Source organism: Triturus cristatus, chromosome 6, assembly GCF_964204655.1.
Source record: "Triturus cristatus chromosome 6, aTriCri1.1, whole genome shotgun sequence".
Lineage (NCBI taxonomy): Eukaryota > Metazoa > Chordata > Amphibia > Caudata > Salamandridae > Triturus > Triturus cristatus.
Window position 1 is genome coordinate 1,069,837,210 of NC_140589.1, and position 16,817 is coordinate 1,069,854,026.

The following is a 16,817-nucleotide window of genomic DNA, read 5'->3' on the forward strand; positions in this document are numbered from 1 at the left end:
TAGCCCTGCAGTTTCTGAAACTAATGCACAACCGCTACAACCTTGCAATATCCAACAGCACTGTGGCATTCTGGGAGATGTAGTTTTGGGGGATATGTCTAAATCTATGCGGAATGAAGCAGAGGGAGGCGATAAATTCTTTTCTTTGTCAGACCATACAGTGTCCTCAGAGGAAGAATTGGAGGGTGCGAAAGAGTGGTCAGATGACAGTGAGACTGGGGAGTGGGGGAGCTCTGAGAGGCCAGGTATTGGAACAGTTCGTAAACCTTTACATAATTCTGACTTAGCACATCCTGATGTTGGATCTCTGGCTTGGGATTACTCTTTTGTCAGGGCAGCCTGCTCCTAAGGCCCCCCCTAGCGTTTCTGGGGCAAATCAATCTGCTATTGACTCCGCATCCCTGGGCCCTCCTACAGGTGAAATGACGTTGGCAGTGATTTACCAAACAATTATGGCTCTTCGTGAAGAGACTCGGCAGGAGAGCGCTCGCACCCAAGGGGCTAGTCGGCGAATGCAGAACTTCATTCGGAGGGTCGCTAAGACCTGTTCGGACATTGCCTCTAGAATGGGAGTGGTCGAGGAGCGAATTTCCACGTTGGAGGACGATATGGCCGTACAAAGGGACATCACCGAGAGTCTCAAGGCACAAAGGGAGGACATTGTCTGGAAATTGACAGATCTTGAAAATAGATCACGCCGGAACAACCTTCGAGTTTTGGGTGTTCCGGAAGGGATGGAAGGGCCAGACGTTAGTTTGTTTATCATTGGGCTGTTTACGGAAGCTTTTCCGGAGGTTAAACAGTGGGACTGGCAGAGCGAGGTTCAACGCGCCCACCGCTTTCCATTCAAGCAGAAGTCCGGTCTAACCGAAGGCAAGCCTCGAGCCATTCTCATATGTTTGAATAATTTTTTAGCCAGAGAAAAGATTTATGATTTGGCTAGACCGGATAGGAAGCGATCGGCAAAAGGTTGTCAATTCTTTGTTCGGCCTGATTTATGCCCCGCCACGGTTGAACAGAGGTGGCAGCTTCGCCAACTAATCGCTCCGTTTCAGTCAAAGGGGGCTCAGGCTTTCTTGCTCTACCCTTCCAAACTTAAGATAATTCATCAGGGGCAAGTGAAGTTTTTTACGTCGGAGATCAAAGCAAAGGACTACTTGAATTCACTCTGAGAGAATTATGATATCGATTTAGATCCAGTCAGTTGGCCAGCAACTCACTTGCCTATGAGTGATTGATTGATTATTTCTCGTAAGGAAAGCACAAAGTGTTGTAAAGGGTTTGCAAAGGGACGTTGCAATATGGTGTTTTCTTGTGAGGTGGTGGGCTTGCCTGGGTGAGTGGGCGGGGGGGTTAATCTTCAACTTTCTGTTGCATTTAGTTTATAAAAAAAAAAAAAAAGTTAATCCCCTTTGTACATCCCGGGAGGTCCCCAAAACTTGGCTACCTAGGCAGGGGTTGTGTCGGAGGAAGGGGGCCTAGACCAGCTCTGCTATCATAATGACCATGGTCCTTTTGCCTTTAGTGGGGGGTGGTTGGGTTGGGGGTAGTTCAGGGGATGGGTTTGGGGGGGGGTTTGCTGGGGGAGGGGCTTGGGGTGGGGGGGCGGCACAAAAGGTTATAAAAAAAAAAAGCTTGCGGTCAGTTTGCAATGGTGGCACTTTTGTTAAGTCTGGTCTCAATCCAGACAATTGGCACTTTACAATTTTTTTTTTTTTTTCTCCCAAACAAGGAATCCAAAATTATACAGCCAAATCTTAAGAACTTACCAGCAAGCTAATGGCGCAATTTAAGGTTCGAATAGTATCCTGGAATATTTGTGGATTGAATGACGGGGAAAAGAGGGCGCTATTTTTCAAGATAGTTCAGGCTTTGCACATAGATATGATCTGCTTACAAGAAACGCATGTTGCATGGAATGACCGAGGTTTTTTGTGTATTCCAGGATTTTATCTAGTGGGTTGCTCTCACCAATCATTTAAGACTAGGGGGGTTGCTATTCTGCTGCGGCGCGGGGTTGGCTTATGTAGGAGGACTAGCCAGGATAATGCGGGAAGGTGGGCTATTTCAGAGATAGTAATAAATGGCAAGCCTTTCACAATCTGTACGGTTTACGGCCCTAATTCAGACGACCCTGAAGTATTGCATTATTTGAATGTAGAGCTAGCATTATATTCTCACCCTTTGCTGCTGTGTGGGGATTTGAATATTAATTTGTCTGCTAGTTTTGATCTGACTGCGGCTCAATCATATGTGGGTAAGAAGCCTAGAGTTCTCAGGGCATTAAGGGCTCTGGTTCAGGAACATTTTTTGATTGATTCTTGGTTTCACCATAACCGTTTGCAGGATGGCTTTACATATTATTCGGCACCTCATAATAAAATGGCTCGCCTTGATTATTTTTTCTGTTTGAGCAGTTGATAGGAGTATCTTCTATCTTAGTCTACCCCAGGATACTTTCTGATCACAACCCTTTGGTCATAGAATGTTTTATCCCAAATTCGTCCCCGAGCTCAAGGGCGTGGACATTTGAGCGGAAACTTTTGTTGGAACAACCCTATGTTGATCATATCAGGATATGGTTGGAGGAATTTTTTTATTTCAATGTTGGGTCAGCCTCAGATTTGGTGGTTTGGGACACTTTTAAGGCTGCTTTGAGAGGTGAAACAAAGAGCTTTTCATCTCATCGGCGTAAATCTGCTCACCAGCAAGTAATCCGACGTTTGGCTGAACTCAGTGAAGCTGAATTCTCATTAATAGATGCGATTAAGGAGGGACAGGACACTAACTACAGCCAGGCAATGATTGCCAAAATTAGGTCATCCCTGCTGGAGTTTTTCATTCAAGATCTAGCAGCTAAATTTTTGCAATATCGCTCTGAGATGTTTGAGTTGGGGGAACAATTAGGCAGGGTTTTGGCCAAACGGCTTCAACAGAAGAGTCTGGCTAACCGTGTCTTGAGGGTGAACAACGCCCAGGGACAGGTTATGGAAACACATGAAGGAGTTTTAGGGGTGTTTCATCAATTTTATAGAGACCTCTATAATGGCGATGCTATAGGTGAACCAGGCTTGTCCCAGCAGATGGCTTTATATTTGTCAGGAATCCCATCGACTCAACTTTCGGTTCGGCAGAATGAAATTCTTGCTGCCCCTATAGAATGGGAGGAGGTTGACCTTGCAATCAAGTCCTTGGCCAATGGCAAAGCAGCTGGCTTGGACGCCATCCCGCTGGAATTCTATAAAAAATTCTCGCACGAGATTCGCCGGGTTTTTTTATCTGTACTTAGAGCAGCACAAGAGGGCTCTATACCTGAATCATGGTGCTATACCAATATTATTTTCTTTAAAAAAAAAAGATAAATCAGAGCTAGACCCGTCTTCATACCGGCCAATTTCACTTATTAATTCAGATAATAAAATATATTCAAAAATACTAGCCTCCAGACTGTCAGCTGTAATTGCCCCTTTGGTATCACTACGCCAGCATGGATTTATACCCGGGAGGGACACGGCTAATCCTATTTCTCGCGTAGTGGCACTTTTGGACTGGGCCCAGGCCACTGAGTCATCTGTTGGGGCGATCCTGTTGGACGCCGAGAAGGCTTTTGACAGGGTCTCCTGGGCCTTTTTGTGGAGGGTAATGAAGTGGAAGGGATTTAGTCCGGAATATATTTCAGCAGTGCAATCTTTATATATTTTCCCCAAAGCAGTAGTGTCAGTGGCTGGGCTGTCCTCAAAGGCATTCGGTATAAGCAGGGGTACCCGCCAAGGCTGTCCATGCTCCCCCTTGCTTTTCGCTTTGTATATTGAACCTTTTATAAGCTTAATAGAGAGAGCCTAAGACATATTGCCAGTTACGGTCAATCTTATTGATTATAAGGTGTTGGCCTATGCTGACGACATTGTTGGTTTGTTGTTTTGACTGCGGAGGTGGCGTCAGCATTTCCTGCTATAATAGCCTTAGCAGATCAATTCGGGAAGCTCTCTGGCTATAAACTTAATACATCCAAAACCCAGGTAATTCAATCCGCAACAATGCCTATCTCAGCCGCCCCAATAGTACAGGCTGCTACTTATTTAGGGATTAAAATCACCCCACAGGTAGATCTTATACCGGAATTGAATATCTTACCCATGATTAGTTCAGTTAATTTATTGTTAACTCGTTTGGATAATTTACATCTGTCATTATATGGCAGGTGCAATGTTCTTAAAATGCTAATCCTTCCCAAATTTCTATATCTGTTCCGCACTATCCCTTTGGAATTTTCTCAACAAAGCTTAGTCAAAGTAGATTCAATATGCAATAGGTTTTTGTGGGGCTATCGTCGTCCATGTAGGGCGGCAAAGTGGATGTGCTTACCCCGACAAAGGGGAGGTTGGGCGGTGCCCAATCTTTTATATTATTTTTGGTCCTCCATAATACAGCATTTTGGACTACCACTGTTTGGGGATGTTGCCGGGCCACCATTGTCGTGCAGGCCCTCAATCTTCGAAATAGGATTAGGTGAAAATGCAAGGGGGATTTTATTGCGAGTACTGGAACCTAGCTATTACAAGAAAACTAAGTTTAAGGTGGCATGGTCTATGTTTTCAGTATGGCGAAAGGTTCGTCGAAAGTGGGCGATTTCTAACCTGAATTATTATACCCCTTTTTCAGCTTGGTCTTTACCCCCAGTATTTCGTGATCAGGTTACTTTTAAATGGACTGAAAGAGGATTGGCAAAGCTGGGTGATTTGGGACAGGACGGCTGTTTGGCATCTTTTTCCTGGCTTAAGGATAGGTATCCGCTCAGCACCCAAGATTTCTTTAAATATTTGCAACTCCGGAGTTTCATAGATAAATTGAAGGTCATACCAAAGGTGCTATTCGAAAAGATTACATTGCTGGAGCTAATCTCTAGACGTTCGAAAATAGGGGTAATTTATCAACATCTACTTTTTGGCCTACCAGATGATATTGCAGCGCACACGTGTAAATTAGAGGCCAAGTTGGGGGTTTGTTTGTTTGTTTGTTTAATTGATACTTGTATAGCGCACTACTCACCCGCAAGGGTCTCAAGGCGCTTGTACGAATACCGCTGTGGAACCCATCCTGGCTTTCCCTGTGAGGTGTCCACTCCTGGGCACCCCCAAGGTGGAGGCCAGGCATCCTTAGCGTTGTGGGGGCCGTTGTGGAGATTAAGCAAGCTATTGCCCAGAGTTGCAGAGTGGGACTCCATGATTGGAATGGCACTGAGGCGAGAATTATCAGGTCCGTGGAATTTTTGAGCCCAAGACCCGCCAAGGTGGGGAATTGAACCCTGGTCCCGGGCTAGACCTCTGCATCAGGGTCTGCCGCTCTAATCATTGAGCCACACTTCTCCACAGGTAACAGGTCTGGATTTACCAGAAGCTCTTGCACTGGCCGGGAGCGTCTTAATTTCTGGGAGTTTGCGGTCTCAGTGTTATATGGCCATGTATGACTTATATTACACTCCGGCCAAGATTTCTAAGTGGGGGGGTAACGGCCTAAACGGTTGCCCAAGATGTGGGCTTTTGGCTGCAAATGATGTCCACATGTTTTTTGAATGCATAAAACTCTGGCCTTTTTTGGGGTGAGGTTGAGCAATTTATCAACCTAAGGCTTCAGATACCTGTTACTCTCTCCCCTGAATTGGTGATTTGTGGGCTTGAAAGTAGTATGCTTTACGAAAGATCTCAACATACCTCAGCTTTAGTGTTAATCGCAATGGCTATGGTTCGCCTTTGTATAACCTCGGACTGGATTAGTCCTGAGGCTCCCACATTCTTTAATTGGAGGGCAAGGATGCTGTCCTTGCATAACATAGAGACTGCCGTGTGGGAAAGATGGGGTAAACGTAGACTCGACTATGGTAAAAAGATTTGGACCCCTTTTGAAGATTGGTTAGCCCAATAGGGGCTTAGCACTGTTATTGATTTATTGTAAAAAAATTCTAACTGCCTGACTTATACTTTAATGTTTGATTTACAAAGACACCATGTTAATTGTACATTCATATGTTACATATATGCGAGCAAACTTTATTAATAAAAAAAAAAAAAAAAAAAATGAAGTTGTGGATGGCTGCCTGGTGCCTGTCAGTAAAGTCTGTTTACACCAGGCACTGGGACAGGTTTGTAGTCAGCTGTGGAGTCAACAGGACAGACCTTTTCCAATGTAAGCTGTTGGAAATGTTATTTGTTTCGTCTTTAGCCCAGCAAGGCCTTGCACTGGGCACTAATAAAATGTATTTATCAGCCCTTCTGGCCTTTCTGTGTTTACTGGAACAGCCATGTTTAAATTACCTGTTTGAGGTGTTTTCTTAAAGGTTGACACAAGTTCCCTCACAAACCGTTTGTGATGCTGCAGTGGAACCTCGATTTGGTCCTGACATTTCTCAAGTGTACTCCCTTCAAGCTGATGCACTGCTGCTCATTGCATCTTCTGACCCTAAAGACTGGCTTCCTCCTCACATTGACTTTAACTTGTTGCGTTAGTATGGTCCAGGGACAGATTTTGTGCAGCTGCCTTACTCCACCTTTTCCCCCAGATGAACTGGGGTGTCGGACCAGGGTGGCCTTCTTGCCAAAAATGGTTAAACCTGTTTACGTTGGACAGTCTCTCCCCACACAACTTCAATTGTTCTGTCTCACCCTTTGTAGGGAGAGGACAGATTCCATCAGTTGAACCCCCCCAAAAGCATTAAGCTTTTACTGCAATCACACCAAAGACCATCGGGTGGATGATAAGCTTATTGTGAGGTTCTAAGGGGAAAGGGAAATACAGTGGAGACAAAAAAAGGACTCTGATAGATAGTCCTTTGCATTAAGATCTGCTGCTCCTTGGCACAGAAGCAGCCACCAGAAGGATTGAGAACTCATTCCACAGGACCAAGGCCATTGCATTGGTATGTGAGGTGCCAGTCCTTGACATCTGCCAGGCTACGACAAGGGTGTTGCTGCACAGATTCACCAAGCACAACTGCCTTGACACCCGGGGTGACCGGAAGGGCAATTCAGTTGTGCAGGACCCTTTGGTCCGAACCCAGTCCACAGGCTGCTTTGGTATATGTTCTAAAGGTGAGGAATCTGCGGTTAGAAATGCCAATGAGAAGAACAAGTCACTTACCTTCGGTAATGCTTGTAAAGGTGGATACTCTTGCTACCCTCGCTTTTACCTTTTCTGTAGAGTGGTCTTTGTAGGAAAGTTCCCCTTTTTGTCATGGGCACCCCCAATTTTTGCCATGGGTACTGATGTTTTTCTATCCAATGTGAAGGAAGTGACCCGATTAGGGCCCCCCGGGTCACCACTGACCAACTCTCAGCCTTCCATGCCAAATGAAAAGTCAGAGAAACAGTGGAGAATATACACCAGTAATCATTTACTGTACACGCTCAGAGCAGAGCCCCGTCTGCACAGTCTCGAGAGAGTGTTACAGAGGGAACTGTAAGCATAAAGATACATTATATTTATTGCATGGTCAACTAATAACATACCCACAGTGTAATTTTCCCAACAGATGTGGACAAACAACGTAAAGACAAAAAAACACCTTCCACTCTCGTATCTTGCACAGCTAAGAACACTTTCAAAGCCTTTCCACCCTGGGCTGCGATCAAACTTCCAGACAGGTGGGGGAAGGCCTTTATCGAGAGGGAAAGCTATGCACTAGCACTAACAGTTCTTTGTTGCAGAAATGATACTAAGCAAGGAGCATTTCTAAGAATCAAACAGGATTAGTTTCGAACAGTAAAGAAAATGGCTTCTAAAAGAGAAAATGGCGTAGCGAATGATAACTTATACATGGCATTACAGAGCATCAGGGAGCATAATCTAACAAACCCTCCTTTTAGCATGAGCTAAAGATATTGTCTATTTAGAAAGCAGGTAAGTCTGGCATATATACGGGTGGTAACCGTGACATCATCATAATTTGATCCAGCATCATAAGTAGACATGTGATCAAGGTGGAGCTATTTACAGTTAACGTCCGATAGTGGGACAGCATGGAGGGATGTCTTCAAAGATCCCTTCATCTATATTCATAAGATCATCGATCTCATTCTGAAACATCGTAGCGGCATCCGTAACAGAGGCAGATATTTTCTGTTTGGGTGTTAAAGCAGTGACACAATCGGAACAGCAGAGTGGGAGACATTGGATGAGACTTCAACAGAATATTAATACTGCTAGGAAATAAACTATTTCCTTTAGGATCCAACCCCAATTACCTAAGAAAGACCAAATCCAATTTCCGCTTTCCATGCCTTTGATATGAGCAATGATATCCTTAATGTGTTGTGTTACGTTCTTTTCCAAGTTGTTTATAACCATTAGACACTGGTCACCAATTATTGCACAAACACCACCGTTCTTGGCCAACAAAAAATCCACTGCATATCTAGTCTGTTCCGAATACACCTGCATGCTTTCTAACGGAGTAGTAATATCTATCAAGGCTGCCACTGTAGAGTTGGATAGAATCTGCAATTTACATCCGAAATACTCTCTATCTTTCTCACCCCTGGCCATAGCAGTGCCACCCAAGGTAAATATGGAGGACAGGATGTATCCAAATTTTATACCGTTGCTATAGCTATTCCCTTTCAATTTTGTTACCCCTTCACAAAATTCTTTCAGTGTCCTTTTTACCCATCTTGTTTTAGGTCGGACATTTTTACATGGTATACCTAATGGCAGTACCATTCTGAGAGCCACATCATCAGTACCGTTGTAGACATTTGAATAAGTTCCATTGGACAGAAAGAAAAACCTTGGGTGGGCATTTATCTGCCTCTTATAGTTCACTGCAGAATATCTGGAATTTATTCCAGAAGTACTTGGATCTGATTTATTTCATAAGGAAAGGGTGTTTTTAAACCGTATTTTCCATGAACAATTAATGTACAAAAAAACACTATGGGGCAACAGGCAGCTTAATAACCAGCCTCTTGAGGTACTGTTAATTCTTTATAATGCCAACCCACAAGAGTTATATTCTGTTCTTCCACATACAAATTATCACAAAATGTGTTATCAATGCCAGGGTAATCCTCACCCTTTGGCTTTTGGTGCGACAGACATTGTCCGGGTAAGCAAATCAGAACATTAATTTTACATCCATAAACTGTGGTGGCCGACTGTATGTGTAGTTAACAAGTGACGATGGGTGACGAAAGGCTAGTGACAGACCGTATAGGATAGCAGGCGGTCCCCTTCCCAAAGAATCTCCTATGAATATTCACAATCACATTATTCGTGGCAGCCCTCCAGTTGCGTCTCATGGGGAGGTGTTCAGTTATGTTAAGTGTACGTACACTATGTGTATCTTCCAGGAACCATGATACCCCACATACTATTGTTACCACAGTTATCAGAACAGTGACGCATATAATCTTACTTTGCATAGACCAAATAACTCTGCGTTGTCTAAGGGCGATTGGCTGATCCTCCTCATTAATCTGCCTACCAAAAGGATGCATAATGGAACAAAGGGAAAAGCGCAAAAATGATACAAAATATAAGTGTTCCCAGTGTCCATCAGAGCCTCACTGGTACAGGCTCCTATCGTCCATTAGTTGGTGCTCTTCAGCACCGGCAGTGGAGCTTGCTCCATCATAAGCGCCTTCCTAATCTATCCTGCGTCGATAAAGGTGGTATACTTTTCAAAGTATACTTTCCTAACTAATGTTCAAACAACAAGAGCAAAACAGAGGCAACTCTTTAATTTATCCACTCCCTCGTTGGTACTGCTACTCCGCACTTTCCTACCTTGTGCAGTCCATCCATAGTCTTTCTTTTGCTTTGACTCTGTGGTTCTCAGCAGAGGACGTAAGTTGTACCTGGTAGCTCCAGGCACTGTATAACTGAACAGAGGCTCTTAGATAGCTCGTATTTCTGGTGGGACAGCCTCGTTCAAAACATCGTCATTCTCCTTGTCTGTTTGGGTCCAAACCAACATTGTATCACTGAAAGGCATGAATCTGGGCACCTGTTCACATTCAACATCTCCTATTCCCTCCTTGACCCACTGGTCGTAAGGCAATGGCAAAGGTTTTTTTTTTTTTTTGCAGTGGGTCGCGTGTATCCAATTCTTTCGACCAGCAACTTTTACAGTTGTTTGTGTAGCCAGAAGGACTTGCTCAGGACCTTTCCATCTGGGCTTCAAATCTTTCTTCCTCTGAAAGGTGCGCATAAGAACGAAGTCCCCAGGCTGGATGCTGTGGCCGTGACCCTCTGGCTTAGGAGGTAAGGAGTATTGCACCTGTTGGTGAATAGAACACAAACTTTCTGTCAATTGCCCAAAGTAATCATGCAATACAGGCTATTCAATATCAGAGAATTTGCCTAGGGACTCCCCAGACATTTGCTGTGTGGCCGAAAACGATCTTGTAAGGAGCTGAGGCCTATTCTAGAATGGGCTCTAGTCCTAGTGGATAATAAGGCCAAAGGAAGAGCATCTGGCCATTGCAACCCTGTCTTGTCCTGAATTTGTGCCAATTTCAGTTTCAGTATGCCATTATACTTTTCAACTAGGCCCGCTGACTGCGGGTGATTGGTGACATGGATTTTTCGTTTAATATTGCAAGCCTTCACATATTACCTTAATCACTTTCCCATTAAAATTAGAGCCATTGTCACTCCAAATAACTCTGGGCATTCCGAATCGAGGAAAAAACTCTTTAATAAGCACCTTTGTGATAGCCGCATTGTCTTTTGTAAGGTAAGCCTCCACCCATTTACTAAATGCACATATCACCACTAGAACATACTTAAGATTGTTACAACGTTCTATCTCAATGAAATCCATTTGAAGGACTTCAAAGGGGAATGTAGGTGGTGCAAAGCTACCTTTCCCAGGATTGTGCATCAAACAAATCATACAATTTTTCACTAAGTGTGCAGCTGCTTTAAAAATAATATCATTACACTAAACTGGGGCCAATAGTTTACAAATACCTTTTGCACTGATATGCGCTCGGCCAAGACCCATAGTAACCACAGGGAGTACGTATGCATCAGGTAACATCCATTTCTGCTTTCCTGACAAATCAATCCAACATCCTTCTTCAACTAAACGTGCTGTACTCTCTTGCCACACTGCTAATTCTTCTTTCGTGGCCTTGCTTTGATACTCTTTCACACTCTCAACTAAGTTTTTGAACATAGTGTTCTCGGGAACCCATCTAGCTGGACTGCAACAAACATTTTCTTCATCTTCCTCTGAGCCGTCTCTTTGACTGTTTGATCAGCGAACGCATTCCCTCTGCCTACATCATCTGTCACTTTCTTGTGGGCACTAAACTTCACAATACCCATTTTCTCAGGAAGTGCTAGTGCAGATAGTATTCGAAATATACATTTTCTATGTTGTTTCTTAGTAGCATGCAAAGTAAGAAACCCTCTCTGCCCACAGTCGCCCGAAATTGTGCGTGACCCCAAATGCATACTGGCTATCCGTGTAAATATTGACAACTAATCCTTCGATCAATTCACAAGCTCGTATAAGGGCAACAAGTTCTGCTGCCTGGGCAGATTGTTTGGGGACTTGACTGTGCGCAATGTAGTGATAGCATAAGCTGCAGTGGTGGTGCCACCTGATAGTTTAAAACAAGAGCCATCCTCATATAGTTCTCCTTTGGGATCAGATGAGGGAACATCAGTCAAGTCTACCCATTCTTTCATCTCTTCCTCTGTTCAGAAAATACAATCATGTTTGTCAACTGTATCCTCAGAAGGGAGGGGTAGTAATGTTGCTGGATTCAGAGTGGCACATCTTTTGATCGTAATATGTTTGGCAAACAATGTCAATTCGTAGCCAGTAAGACATGCACTAGTGAGGTGCTGTGTCCTTTTTCTATTCAAAAGTGTGTCCACCGCATGGGGTACCATAACTGTAAGGTCAGTATCCAGCCGATTGATGGAAGTGGCCACTGCCGCAACCGCTCGCAGAGAACTCGGGAGGGCCCTTGGGACAGGATCAAGCAATGCAAAGAAATAAGCGCAAGGTCTCTGTCTATTGGCACATTTTTTAGTCAAGACCGAGAGAGAACAACCAGCCATCTTGTGAATTGATAACACAAATGGTTTGGTATAATCAGGTGTGGCTAGTACCGGAGCAGAGCAAAGCGCAGTTTTTAGTTCCTCAAAAGATTGCTCCCAATCTGGCAGCCAAGGTAAAGGCTCATGGACGTCTTTTGTTGTTAATGCAAGCAGGGGTTTGATCAATGAGGAATAACTAGGGATCCACTGTCGACAGTAGGAAGTGATGCCTATAAAAGTACGCACCTCCTTTTGAGTTTGCGGACAGGGTATTTCATTAATGGTACTGACGCGTTCTGGTGTTAACCGTCTACCCTCCTTTGACAGAAGGTGACCTAAATAGGTGACCTCCTGTCGACAATACTGAAACTCCGAAAGAGAAACTTTGTGACCATGGTGTGCCAAGTGCAACAATAACTGCACTGTACTATCTTTGCAACCTTGTTCAGTATCAGAAGCAATTAACAAATCGTCAACATACTGTACCAATGCATTGCGTGAAGAAAGTGAGAGTGAATCCAACTGACCTTTCAATGCTTGACTATAAATGCTAGGACTTTCAGTGTGGCCTTGAGGAGCTCTACGGAATCGGAAACTTTTGCCAGCCAGTGAAAATACGAACAAATACCTGCTGTCTAGGTGTATGGGAATGCTAAAGAAAGCATTTTTTAAATCCATGACAGAGAAAAACTTAGCGGTAGATGGAATCATTGTTAAAAGTTGTGGTGATATCAGGAACCCCCGAGAATTGTGGGACCACTATTTTATTGACCTCTCACAAATCAATCACAAAAAGATATACATCAGCACTGTTGGGAAAATCTTGAGGTGCCCTTTTTAGGACCTGAAGAATAGGACTATTGCATACGTTAACTGTTGTCTCTTCGACAACTCCCTTATGCGTGAGGTCCTGAACAATATCAAGGAGAGCTTGTTCTCCTGCTTCTGGTATTTTATACTGGGGAATATGTGGTAATGTTGCATTGTACTTCACTTGTGTAGAAACGGGGTATGTGCAATAAGCTGACATCAGTGTCACCAGTGGTCCATAATGTGGGTGGTACTTGATCAAATTCAGGTGGATGGAGAACATCTTTAGATAGGCATTGTCTAGCACCCACATCAGTACCCATCGTAATATAAACAACATCTGGCGAACAATATATGGTAGGGTGCAACTTCTTTAGTAAGTCCAAACCCATTACATTTTCACCACAATTAGATGTTAAAAAGAATGGAGAATCCACAGTAAAAGGGCCAACAGTAAGAGCAAGAGGGCGCGAGATGGGGCTTACAACCGGTGCTCCTGAGAAACCCACTGAGACATTATTATGGCCAGACAGGGTCAACTCAGGGACCATGTGTCGGGAAACAGAGCTCTTGGTGGCACCTGTGTCAACCAAAAATTCCTTAGTAGATCCTTGCAGATCCTCTTTGACATAAGGGCCACGCTGATCTACAGGTATGTGAACTGGTCCTTTACCCTGCCCCTGGCTGTCCTAGCTGAAAGACATCCCTGTCACAACATCAACGCCATCATTGTCATTGTAGTACTGTCCATCCCTGATGTCGCCGAAATATTTGGCGGAACGGCCTATAGAGGCAGGGGTGTGCTGTTGTCTGTTGGTCCCACGACCCCTGTTTCCAGGACCCCTCTCTTTAATGGGCAAAATATTATGCAAAAGCACAGGGCCCTGGCTGCGCCGGATACCTTCTTTCTTGCAGTAAGCACACTGATTTTGTCCCAAAGGTGTCATGGGTGGCTGTCTAGTACGTGGAAGTTGTCTTTGGGGTCCCCGTCCTCTATCGTTACCTCGATATGCCTGTTGCTATAATACCTTTGTCTTCAGATCATTATTTCTTTTATCAGTTTTGTCTTTCTCTTCATTATCCCTATGCTCATAATATTGGGCCATATTTAGATTCACAGAGGGAGAAGACGTGGACCAGGTGCTTTCAGATGCTTGAAGTCTAGACATTATTTCAGGAAGGAGATTATTGACAAACCTCTCAACAAATAAACAGACTCCCCCTTCTGCAGACATATCATGCCCACTATAATCCAAAAACGTCTCTTCACACCTGGTGAAGAAATCAAACGCTTTCGTCTTTCTTCTGCTGGTAGGCAGTCATTCTATCCCCACTAACTTTCTTGGGAGGAATGAGTGTTTGCATGTATGTTGTTATGCGACCAGGTAAGGCAATCAACTCAGCACCTGGTTTGTCTCCTGGCTTTCTATCTCTGTCCCAACCCTTGATTGCGTCCCACGTTCCACCCAACTCAGCAATATGGTCCTGAGTATGGACCTGTCGCCAAATACCAACTGGGACTAGTAGGCCAAACCACATTTCAATATCGGCAAGAGTCATCACACTAGAGGAGGCAGCTTCTGTCAATTCCTTATAGTAAGCAGTAGGATTTTTCCTAGGATCGGCCAATGTGGCCTTCAGGACCTGAACTTCACTTTCTGTCAACGCTTTATTCCAAACTCCTATGATCGGTTCGATGCTTAAGTGGGTCCACCTCTCAATCTCCCCACCGTCTGAAGCTAAAATAGCACAGATGGCTGGAGAGATTAAGCAAGGGAAGTAAAGGATGGGGACTGGGGGGAGGGAGACCTATAAAACAATAAACACAAATAACCAAAATTAAAATGACGCTCTGAAATACCCTTGGACTACTTTTACTATTCCACAATATGTATATAGGTCTATAAATACCTGCTAAGGAAAATAAAGCTGATCTGTATGTTACTCCAATATGAGAATACCTTTCATCATCTGAAGGCTGTCTAAGAATAAGAAACATCAGTCACTATATAGTTGACGCAGAATTGAAAGCAAACACACATATGCACACGCACACGCTTGTCTTTTACTCACCACAATTACTAAATGATCTTGCATCACAGGGAGGGGTTGAGTGAAGAGACACACCTCATTCCCCTGCTAAGAAAGAAGAAAAAATTAAATCATTTCGCTGTCAGAATAATCACATTTCAATTCTGCCCTTCAGAATAGGCATTAATAATTCATGCCTCTTGTAGTTTCATAAGGAGCAGCAGGACTTTACTGTTCGTGTCACAGCAAAGGTAAACAACAAGGTGACACTCCAGTACTTGTCAGAACAAAGACTCAAAAAGGAATTGAACCTCAAATAATAAATGTCATTACTAGTCCCAATTCCCCACTTGTAGCCCTTTTCTTACAGGTACTTTTCCCCATTGACTTTAGCTTGTAGCGTTCAAGGCTAGCACCTCGCCCCGGACCGCCCAAGGCAGGTAAAGTTCAACTGTTGTGCTTTCTTGGACTTTGGCCCCTACTTACCTTAAGTTCTGAAGAACAGTACTGTAAATCCTCTGTAAGTGTTCCTTTGCAGTGAATGTTTCTCCCATAGGTGAACATTACTGCTTCGAGGCTCATTCCTCAAATCTGACAGCTGTCATTTTCTACTGTTTTTACTGTAAAATTCTAAAATGTCAAAAGTATTTACCTGATTCCATTAACCTTGGTGTTAAAAATTATATACAATTCTGTGTTTTTCTAAATTGGTTTTGAGTTTCTTCTTAAGTGTGTCTTAATTATTAACTCTGTGTGTACAGCAAATGCTTAACACCACCTTCTGAAAAGACCAACCTGCTCGCCAACACTACCACAAAGAGAGCATTTGGGATTATTAATTTAATCCTTGTAAACCAATATGGGTTGTCGGGACTTTCTACAAAGCGTACATCAGTTTGCTACTCCTCATAAAAAGCCAGCGTCTTACAGTCTCTTCTTACCATCTAAAAAGGTCCAAATTTAAAGATCTGCACACTGGTACTGCCAAATGTTTTGTGCTTTGTGTCAAAGGGGATGGAAAATGTCAAGAACCTGATGTTGGCGGTCAGGGGTGTGTGTTTATATGCAGCTCTGCTCCATCCATTGCATTCTTTCATTAATATAAATGACATCTGTTGTTTTGGGTGGTATTTGTAGTTTTCTATATTTATGATTTATGTAAGTATCCATACTTTAATTGTTTCTTGCTAGTGCCTTTTCCTTTAGTACTCGGGTATGGTAAAATAAGAGGATACAGCTATTTCAAAATAAAATTAAACATATTCATTTCTGTGTGGTGTGTGTGTGTATACTTTTTTTAACACAATTATTTAAACTGACCGTATTTTCTTTAATTTGTCAGGAGCCAACCCTATTTTCCTGCTCTATTGCTGAAAACATTGCCTATGGTGCAGAGGAACCAGCCACCGTAACTATTGGAGAGATCCGTCGAGTTGCTGAAATTGCCAATGCTTCTTCTTTCATTGAAAGTTTCTCCAATGGGTTTCAGACTGTAGTTGGAGAAAAAGGGATTCTTTTATCAGGTATGCCCTTCTGCCACACATTCAGTAGATAAGTAAAAGACAGTAAATTGCAATGTAATTTTAGGGGTTCTAGTAATCTTACCCTCCTATTCATTTTGTGTAGTAAACCATCTAAAATGCTAAGTACATAACTTGAATGTTTATATTGATTTTATGCTTGCATAGAGGTGTTTCTCAATGATTCTTTGGGTGCACAAAAGCAGGTCATGTCACAATCGACTACTAAGGTTACAGAAGGAAAGGATGTAAAAAGCCAAATTGGGGAAAAATTATTAGTAAGGTAAAAAAGTGATGAGAACCAAGGAAAATCATAAAGTGAGCGTAGGGCCAAAGGGCTTTAAAAAGTGTTAATATGAATAGATCCAAAACCACTGAGTGGGAGTCAAGATTCTTTAGATTGAATTG

General features: G+C 43.2%; 1 protein-coding gene across 2 annotated transcripts in view; it reads left to right on the forward strand.

Moving 5' to 3' along the window:
- ABCB10 (ATP binding cassette subfamily B member 10) overlaps positions 1-16,817 on the forward strand; it is a 945,933-nt gene that overhangs the window by 682,186 nt on the left and 246,930 nt on the right. For both annotated transcript variants that reach the window (XM_085611934.1, XM_085611935.1), the window contains exon 10: positions 16,232-16,412. In XM_085611934.1, coding sequence (XP_085468060.1) covers positions 16,232-16,412 — 181 coding nt within the window. The remainder of the gene's footprint in view (positions 1-16,231; positions 16,413-16,817) is intronic.